The following is a 10,220-nucleotide window of genomic DNA, read 5'->3' as shown; positions in this document are numbered from 1 at the left end:
TCCCAATTAAGTTTTAAAGGAGAAAAAATAAAAGTGAAATTTTTTGGAATCATATCAAATATTTCATTACTTTCAAGATGAAATTCAAATCACAAATCTTAATACAATTAGTTATTTTTTGTACTTCGATATTCACTTATCTTTTTTGGACAAAAAATTCTTTCAGGTATATTGTTTCTAAGAATCGAATAGTTGACATTTTGAGAATCTAATAAAATATTTGTTAATAATTGTAACATTACATTAGTAACGTTGGTTTGGCATTACTTGAAGAGTGAGAGAAAATTGATTTATCAATCTCCATTTTCCACACCAACCCAAATGCTTCACTTGAAAACTCTCACACTTTTGTTGCACTACACTGCTTCAATTTGAACCTTCACCATTCTTCATTTCTCTTCTTCACTCTAATGGATAACCAAACACCTCAACTTTTACTTGGATCCACTCAAAACGACGTCGACTCAATTCAATTCAACCAACACATTCAAGGAATCATGGCTCCGGAAAACGCCACCTCCTTCACCGCGCTTCTCGAACTTCCTCCGACTCAGGCCGTCGAGCTTCTCCACTCGCCGGAATCCTCCGCCGCCGCTGCTAGGAAACCGCCTGTTATTAACCACAAACCCTACCTCGTCCACGGGAATCACTTGACCTTTCCGTCAAACTCTGAGTTGATCGAACGCGCTGCGAAGTTCTCCGTGTTCGCCGGAGAGAACGCGTCGTCGTCGCCGGAGGAGGCGTGTTTGGTGGTTCCAGTTAGTTCTGGTGATAAGGTGAAGAACGAACCACAAGAGACCGATTCGAATCCTTGCTCCACGCAAGGGTGCGTTTCGGAGCATGCTGTTGAGAACAAGAATCAGAGGAATGCGAAGAGGAAGGAACGAGAGAAGAAGGTAACGGTTAACCCCTAATTGTAACGGATTCGAGAATTAGGGTTTCGGTTTTCTATGGAAAATTTCAATTCGGTGCTGGAAACATGAACTGAATAACCGGTTTTATGAAATTCAGGTTAAAGTGTCGTTGAAGAAGAGTAAGAGCGCCGCCGATGAAAACTCCGGTGACGGCGAGAAGCTACCGTACGTTCATGTTCGAGTTCGTCGAGGTCAAGCTACAGATAGCCATAGCTTAGCAGAAAGGGTAACCTCATGATTAAACACTAATTAATTTACTTCATTACGATTTTATTTAATTAGCAAAACTTGAAGGATATTGTTGTAGTACCAAAAAATTTACAATTATTTTCATGTTTTTATTATTAAACTATTATTTTGTTTTTAATTTTTGATTGGATTGTAGGCTAGGAGAGAGAAAATCAATGCTAGGATGAAGCTTTTACAAGAGCTGGTCCCCGGTTGCAACAAGGTGCAATCTTATTCTTAATTAAACCTTAAATCCTTAGTTACTAGAATTAATTAATTGTGCTTTATTAATGTCTAAGGATTATGCTATCATTTTCTGTCTAATTTGTCTCCCAAAAGTGCAATTATGTTTCTCTAGGTTACTGGTTTTAACAACGGTTTTTTGTCATTGTCACCTTTTTCACCCTCCACAGAAGAAAGTGATTGCTTTTGCCCACTGGCACCGTCACACCGAGTGTCAAACGTGGTATTTTTGTAATTCTACCCTTCTCATTGGGTTAAAGTTTTGCTTTTTGGTTGATTTTTTTCTTGTTACACATCTTTTATAGGGTCACTTTTGTCATTGCAAGTTTCCAACCTTTTATGCTCTAGGTAACGGGTTTCGTTACTGTAACGTATTTCTCCAACGTTGGTTTTGGACGTTCTGTTTAGTGAGTCAGTGACAGTGCCCTTTCATATTTTCCTTAAAAATTGACATGAAGAGTATTTCATAAAAATAAAGTAGTGATTTTGGAGATAAAAGTTCGTTGTCGTTTATTGCATAGGAAAGAATAAATATAAGTGAATAAGTCATTGTTTGGACATGACAATTAAGGTAATCACTTTTCTTCCTTTCTTCGGCCTTCTGGCTTATTGAAGAGACAGAGTGGTGGGCTTGTGGGGGCAGAAGAGGATTCGGTCGAGGTAGGGGTTCTAGTTTAACACTTTAGCTTGAAAGTAGTATGGATGTTATATGGGGACCCCTTGGCAAGTGAGATTATTTCATCTTGTGAGTGTGATGGTACCATTATCTCTTGGTATCCACCATTTATGGGATGACGAAAATGGGACGAGTGAAGAAGCCATACCTTTGGAGTGCATCCAACAAAAAGCAAACCTAACTTGCTTGGGACATTTGTACATTATCAAATTAATGTCACCTAAACTTTCCTGTGTAAAAAAGTCATCTAAACATAAGCTAAATACATACCTCAAGATCCTTCAAAAACAGGTTATAATCTTTTGGTAGGTGGGGAAGATGTGTGCATTAATATAGAAAATTCATGTTCAAGTGTTTATATCGCTATCTTACATTTCACAAAATCCAGTTTTAACATCCCATTTACGTACATAAATGTTAAGTTTTTCATAGTATTAAAAGAACATGTATTACAATTATAAACTAGAAAACTGTTGGGAGTTTCATATTTGGTAGCATAATAAATTCAATATAGTATTTAAGTCGTGGTTCTCCCACCTAATAGACTAGTTTTTTGGATTGAGCTCTCCTTATGTGTTTTTAAGTCCTAACAATTGTTGTTTTAATTGAGAATTGTTCCAGGGAAAAGTCTACCTATAGTTTGGTTATGGTATATTAATGAATACTGGTAGGTGAGTAGGTGAGTAAATCTGCCAAAAGAGAAACGACTACTATCGAGTTAGTGTCGATAGACTAAAAGCTGTTGTGGATGTCAGCTCTTAAAGGGAGTGGCAATATTAGAAGTCTCACATTTAGTAGCATAACAAACTCAATATATTTAAGTCATGAGGCTCTTCCACCTAATAGACTAGTCTTTTGGGTTGGGGTCTCCTCACGTGCTTAAGTTCTAACAAAAAGACTTTCCTTTCTATTTATTTATTTATTTTTTATCAAACAAATTCCTTTTTCAAATTCATCTTGCCTTGCATTCTCTAGAGGTTGATTTTGTGACTTGAACCTAAAACCTTTGGATCACATGGCAATAGCTCCAACTGATGTGCCAAGGCTCCTTAAGTAAATAACTGTTTAAAGTAAAAATTTCTACTTGTGCCAACGTAGATCCACCAGGACATATACTACGTTGTTCTTTTTCCTATGATTATGGGTGGGGTATTTGAATCATGGTATTCTAGAGTGTGGTCTTGGAGTCTTCAAGTGTTACTTGTCTATAGTCAGCTAGCATATGGTTTATCCATGGGCAACTCTGATTCACGGGCTTTCACGCAATGCATGAAAGTTTACCACAAACTTTCTCTGATGATACGAAATGCTATTTGATTATAGTCTGCAAATGTTTTGGAATGCAGGATAAGAATAATCTGATTGGATTTTTTTCCTGAGATGAATTCTCTCATTGTGCCATTGCACTTGTTTTTGTTTGATGTAAAAGCCTTAATTACACAGACACTCTTTGGTTTTGGTTGCATTTGAATATTGCTAAATTTTCTAAAGATAGCTAATTTAGGGTCAAAGATATTTGACACGACAAGATTTTTCTATGCAGATATCAGGAACAGCATTGGTTCTCGATGAAATCATCAATCATGTGCAAAATCTACAACGTCAAGTGGAGGTTGGAATCTTACAAGCCAGACATATTACATAAATAGTTTTGCTATGAGCAGTCTAAAGTTGTTGATAATCAACTATTAGGTTTTCAAATATGGCATATGCTTAGAAACTTCGAAGGAAAAAGCTGAGTATGCTTTTTCGGTTTAACCCCCAACTCTGCCAGATCTTCAAAATGATATTTTATCATGTAAAATACTATGTGAATTGGAATATTCCAGGCTTCACTTGGAAGAAATAAAACACTGCTATCTGCTACTTGAAAAACAGTTTTTCCTCACCAAAAAACTTGAAAAATCAGGTTTCACCGCATAATGGGCCTAATTCCTAATTCCCCTTACAAAATATTTGACTTGTAAATTGCTTTGTCTGGTGTATGTGCTTATAACTTGTACTATTCTTGTAATAACATTTGCCAAATATGTTTTCTTTAGCAACTGAACTGAGTCTAATCTGTGAAAATGTCTCAAGATTTGCAAGATGAATGATTTTGTATTGGGATTCGGAAGACAATGCCATGACATCTGAGTTAACTGCCACTGATATGTTTTTGTCCTCATTGATTTATGCTCTGATTGCAGTTCTTATCAATGAAACTAGCAGCAGTTAACCCAAGAATTGATTTCAGCATAGACAGCTTATTGGCTGCTGATGTAAGTATTATAAATTTATCTCACTTCAACAATTTTCTCTTCTTTTTAAAATATACTACATACATACATACATACATATATATATATATATATATATTATTTGTCTATTTATTATTTGGGCTGGGGGTTAAATCTTAATAATTGGAACATATATGGCTTCACTCAAACTATATTTTGAGGGATAATATTACCTCTTTTGGAGCACGTTCTGTTCTGCTGTTATTGGAGTCATTGGTACTGCACATTATGTAGTTCAAAGATGATTGATCATATTGTTAGTACTGTCCAATCTGGTTGTGTTTGGTTAATTTATTTGTCCAAAAACTGAAATGGTGAACTAGAACATGGGGGACGCAGAAAGGAATGGCTTGTAGTCAGTAATTGTGATTTATGCCATTTGTTGGATGTCATCCCAGAACAATTAAGAAACACTCTAAACATTGCACAACAATGTGAGTGCCAGAGAGCATATAAATGCTTATGCTCACACCTGATTGCTTATCCAATCCATCTTAATTGTTAATTTGTTATTTGCAATTTCGTGAGAGGGACACCATCACTTTTTACCAAAAAATAAAAAAAACCATTGCATATGGAATTCAAAATGAGTGGTTGAGCATCTTCAACTAGAGATGGAGTTGGGTGCGTAATTTTGATGAAGTGCAGTGCTTCATATAGCTAGATCAGCCTTTCCAGTCAATGTTGAGAACTGCTGATAATTTCTGCTTTGTAACTTACAGGGTGCATCTCTAATGGACAGCAACTTACCTAGCATGGTTACACCTCTGATGTGGCCCGAAATCCCTGAAAATGGTAACAGACAGCATTATCAGCAGCAGTGGCAATATGATGCATTCCACCAACCACTTTGGGGAAGGGAAGAAGATAACCATAATTTCATGACTCCGGAAAACTCACTTTTGAGTTATGACTCATCGGCAAATTCAGGTACATCAGGATTTAGCTTCTATTGTACATGACTCTCCTCAAAAACAAAATCGCACCTGAATATATCAGTTACGAACTGCCATTGACACTGCCACTTGGCTTCATAAATAGATACAGAATGAAACTGTTTGCTATATGTTGTTGGAACATTTTGATAAGGTAGAAAATCATAAAGCAATCTCAGAAGAATGCTCATAAATAATAAATCGGGCATTCTAGTCACTTATTTGAAACTCCAAATTTCTGGAAAGAAGCATATATGTGTTTTCAACCTTTTTTACTCTTCATCAACAACGTAGGAAGCTTTTTTTTGAAAGCTACAATGTTGAAAGTGTATTTAAGTTGAATTTAAATTGTGTCACAGCATCTCTGCACTCAAATCAATTGAAGATGGAGCTCTAAAATCGTACAGAAGTTGTGGTACCAGTAGCTATTAGCATAGTAGTGTATATATAAAATATAGTGTTAGTAATTAGCAGTGATTTGAGATGTGTCAACATTCAGCAGGGATTCCATGTCTTCTATTTGTCAGAGTCAAATGGTTACCTTGATTTTCTTCAGCCAAAAATGGAAGAAGAATTGGAATGCTATTCTCATATAGTATTTATTATTACTACGTATACTAACTATAGGGGTCTTTCAATCTATCAGATGATTGTTTGATTCAGATTGTAAAATCATAGATAGAACAGACTATTCTATGCTTTCTTCATTCAATGCTACTTTAGATTATTGGAACTTTATGAGGATTGAACAACCTATTTTAATTTTGAATTACAAGCAGATTTTCTTTCTTTTACTTTCTACCGTTTCCCAATTTCAATGAAAGCACTAAGCACTCCTGGGTGCAAATTGGCTGTCTTACATTTAGTGTCATTCCATGAGCCATGATTGGTCAGAAAATTACTGGATTAATAAAATTAGGTTAATATGAAGACAAATGTTTTGAATTTAGTTTTTTATTTTTATTTCTTTATGGCTAAGAAATCTATCAGATTGTTTTTATTTCTTTCTAAATTTAATTGTTTGGGTTTTTTCCTTATGAATTTACTTTGTTAGACTAAAAAATCTACTTGAATAAAGATTTAGTGTTTAATGTTATGCATACATTTCAAGCTTCAATGAAGCAACATACCTCTTGACTCAAATAGAACATTATGTAAAAATCAAAGTAGATTATGTTTCAAAATATATAGTGTCAAATATGAATATAGATTTCTTTAATAACATGAATCTAAATTTTAATATAAAATTATTAATTGAACGATCTCAATTATTCATTATAATTGCATTAGAAAATCCATCATATTATCATGTTGAGAAAAAATGTATAAATTGAAGTAAAAACCTATTTATCCAAACTTAAATATAAATACCAGTGAATGTTGATTCAAGTAGTATATGTTTGATTCCTCTTGGGTTCGAATTTGTGGATGAAAAAAATACTCGTTAAGAGAGTTAGTCTCACGTACTTGTGGATGTTTTCGGCTTAGACATGATTATCGCAAGGATACGTGTAAGAAACAAACAAAAAAACTTAACTATAAATTAATTAGAAGAAAAAATAAGTTACAAGTTAAGATTCACATATCTAACGAGTTACTCTAATGATATAAAACATCATTGATCCCAAAAGGACAACTACAAACTCCCAAATATATTATTTCCTTACATAGCCAAAACCCAAAAGCACTTGTTTATTTGAAAAAAACTCATTCGAATCCTCTCTTTCCTCTGCGTGCCTTTGCTCGGTTGTCCTCCGCCGTGTCGCCGTCAGCTCGAACCCTTGCCGCCCGTTCCTTCCAACTCACAACTAGCTCCGTTCGTTTTCCCTCACTGTGCTCAGGTATTGTTACTTTATTCCGTTTCACTCTTACATTCTTATCTTCCCATCATTTTTTGTGCTTCAAATGTTGGGATTTCTTCCACTGAAGACCTAATATAGCTTTAGGAGGAATGAATAAAAATAGATATTGCTACTATGCCTCTGTTGCAATTTTGATTTTATTTTTAAGTTCAATTCCGCCATGGATACATGTAATTGGTCATACCTATTATCATAGTTACATGGTTCCCTAGTTTAGTCTATTACCGTGTGCAGAATTTCGCTTAGTGTGTACCGTATTCGTCATAAAGGAAGTCTTGTAATAATAATATAAAAACTCGTGAATTGTGTAGAACCGGATACGGTGCAACAGAACCGGAACTGTGTATTACCTAGTGGGATACATAAGGCTTGGTTGCTCTAAGTATGGTTTGTGCATTGATTCGGCCAATAATCAAGTCAATCTTGTGCAGGGACCGAACTGTTGTCTTTACCAAAAGTGTTGATTTCTAATGTTACTTTCTCTAGGAAGTTTAGTTCTCTTGAGTCAATATGAAAGAAGATGCTAATTCGCCCTTATCATTGCTTAGGATTTGAAATATCTGTAATAGGGCTAAGGTTATATTGCAGTATGGACATGATATTTGGTGGTAAATGATCTACGGCTGTCTCAGTTTTGCTTCAAAACATTGTGATCATCATTTTTGGAGATAAATATTGCTTACTACCTGTTCGATTCACATCAGTAACTGACCTATAACTTTTTTGGTACTGTCTGTTTTTTCCTTGCAAGGAATTTTCGAACTTCTATCTTGACCTAAACCTAAATTAAGGTGGATTCTTAGTTGACTCGTCTGTTTATTCACTTGTAAGCCAAAATGTTGCCAAGATGGAAAGGAAAAGACAAAAAAGCTAAAAAGGATGCAGAAGCCGAAGCACTTCGAGAACCCATGTCAAAGATCATATCTCAACTACAGTCTTCTCTGATTCAATCAGAGGCTTGTGGGTTTCTCTCCGATAATAATGTACAGTTGGCAGTGGGAGCAGAACAAATTGATCTCCTTGATAAGGCATGCTTTGGTCAACCTGTGAGAACCGTTGAAAAGGATGTTGTGTGGTTTCAATTAAGCTTGGAAGAAGCATTTTACTTGTGTTATCACTTAAAATGCCTCAAGATTAAAGATGGTGGTAGTGGTATCCAAAGTGATGAAGAGCTATGGACTAAAATAAAGTCTAAGAATAAAACATTCCCGTATTTCTACAAGGCTTATTCCCACCTTCGGATGAAAAACTGGGTAGTGAGGCCAGGAGCTCTGTATGGTGTTGACTTTGTTGTCTATCGTCATCATCCAGCTCGTGTCCATTCCGAGTATGGTGCACTTGTTTTATCACATGATGATGATAAAGATCTAAATGGAAGACTAAATGTATGGTCCGATGTTCACTGCACAACTCGGCTTCTTGGAGGCGTTGCAAAAATCTTATTGGTTTTGTACATCAATAGAAATGGTAACAAGGACGACTCTCCCTTATGTTTGGCAAATTATACTGTTCAAGAGCGCACAATCACTAGATGGATTCCTGAACAATCCCGCGAAAAAGGTAGTTCATGCTAAAGCTGATGACAGAACCAGGTAACAAATACTGTATGGTATATTTACAATATCATTTGATAAGAAATCATTTGGACAGAGTTTTATACAATGCTTTTCACTGAGTCAGGTGTTCACTGAAGTTATTTGTGTTAGACTAATTATTTCAAATAATTTACCCTCCCAAGCTGTTAATGTGATTCTTTGCCTCATAGTTTAGACATGTCTTACTTGGTCATCCCTCCGTATTTTTTGAGCTCTTAAGCGCTTTGTGTCTCGCAAGAATTAATAAATTCATTGAACAACCAAAATAGTAGAAGTAAAAAAGTAAATCTACTGTTACAAAATTACAGATAGTTGGCCATGCAAATGAGTTGATAAAACTAGAACAAATATTGAAGAAGCTACATCATAGCATTGTTGAGTGGCTTGTGAAGAAAATTATCATAATTTCTGGAGAAGTTGTAGATCATCAAATCAGCGAAAGCTAAGTCGAGGAGAGCAAGTTTAGACGTCCACCTAGTTAGGAATGATTTCAAATTCTTCATCTTTGGATGATGAAAACCCAATTAAATTACTTGATCAATCTAAGTTCTCACATAAACCCTGACTTATCTGGAGGAGGGGGCAAGATTACAAGGATCACAACAGATCGGGACCACATCTCCAATCACGTGAAGTGACACATGAAGTGATATACTTTTTGCGACAGGAGATGTGCTCCTCAAACGATCAGCAACCCTACCGAATTTGAATATTTGAATAATATTTGTACCCATCTTTAATTGCCAATTAACAAGGTCAATGGCTCACCACATAGTGCTATAAGATTGAGATCCAAAGGCACCCTGACATTATGAACCTATACACTGGTTCTGGATTCATGTTGACTTTTAAACTACTGGACAAATATATAACTTATTTTGCACACCACATAATAAATCCTCCCTCCTGTATCCTTCAAACAATAGCGTTTTTTTTGTGTCTGCATTTAAAGAGTCCATCGTATAAAATTACAATACTATATCTTTTCAGTAGATGATATTTTGAAGACCTTGTGTCAAGTTAGAATATAGGAGGCCCTTGATGAACCAAGTTCATGCACATTAATCATCTTTTGTATCTTGCAAAATAGCAATAGGGTGGTTACTTGTGTCTGTAAATATGTATCTTCTATTCTAAAACAGACACTTGTGTAATGGGTTAGAAGCTCCTGAACTTTTTTATTAGAGTAAATACTTATTTTAGTCCCTCGTATCTTTCAACCTTATTAGTTTAGTCCTTCAAAAAAGGAAAAACCAAAACGTTCTCCAAAAATTTCAAATGTAGGTCAAATTAGTCCTTTTTGGTGTGAAATTAGTTCCTATCAAGTGTTGTAAAACATGATAAAAAGACTAATTTGACCCACATTTGAAATTTTTTGGACCATTTCGGGTTTTTCTTTTTTCGAAGGACTAAACTAGTAAGTTCGAAAAACGTGAGGGATTAAAATGTGTATTTACTTTTTTTATTATTATTATTATTTACAAATTG

The 10,220-nt window shown here is 35.2% G+C and overlaps 2 protein-coding genes across 3 annotated transcripts; both read left to right on the top strand.

The window, feature by feature from the left end:
* On the top strand, positions 285-5,987 carry LOC109348250 (transcription factor bHLH48). 2 transcript variants are annotated; one of them, XM_019588580.1, is made up of 7 exons: positions 285-896; positions 1,012-1,140; positions 1,300-1,365; positions 3,605-3,673; positions 4,251-4,322; positions 5,063-5,270; positions 5,635-5,987. In XM_019588580.1, exons 1-7 carry the CDS (start codon positions 411-413, stop codon positions 5,670-5,672), a joined length of 1,068 nt encoding a protein of 355 aa, XP_019444125.1. In that variant the 5' UTR covers positions 285-410; the 3' UTR covers positions 5,673-5,987. The 2 variants fall into 2 exon arrangements, with proteins under 2 accessions (XP_019444125.1, XP_019444124.1); XM_019588579.1 differs by having other exon boundaries at positions 285-902.
* On the top strand, positions 6,977-8,906 carry LOC109348249 (tRNA-splicing endonuclease subunit Sen2-1). Its single transcript, XM_019588577.1, has 2 exons — positions 6,977-7,116; positions 7,969-8,906. Exon 2 carries the CDS (start codon positions 7,974-7,976, stop codon positions 8,709-8,711), a length of 738 nt encoding a protein of 245 aa, XP_019444122.1. The 5' UTR covers positions 6,977-7,116; positions 7,969-7,973; the 3' UTR covers positions 8,712-8,906.

The sequence above is a fragment of the Lupinus angustifolius genome, chromosome LG05 (genome assembly GCF_001865875.1).
Source record: "Lupinus angustifolius cultivar Tanjil chromosome LG05, LupAngTanjil_v1.0, whole genome shotgun sequence".
NCBI lineage: Eukaryota > Viridiplantae > Streptophyta > Magnoliopsida > Fabales > Fabaceae > Lupinus > Lupinus angustifolius.
The sequence above is the reverse complement of the archived record's forward strand: the minus strand, read 5'-3'. Positions and strand labels throughout refer to the sequence as shown.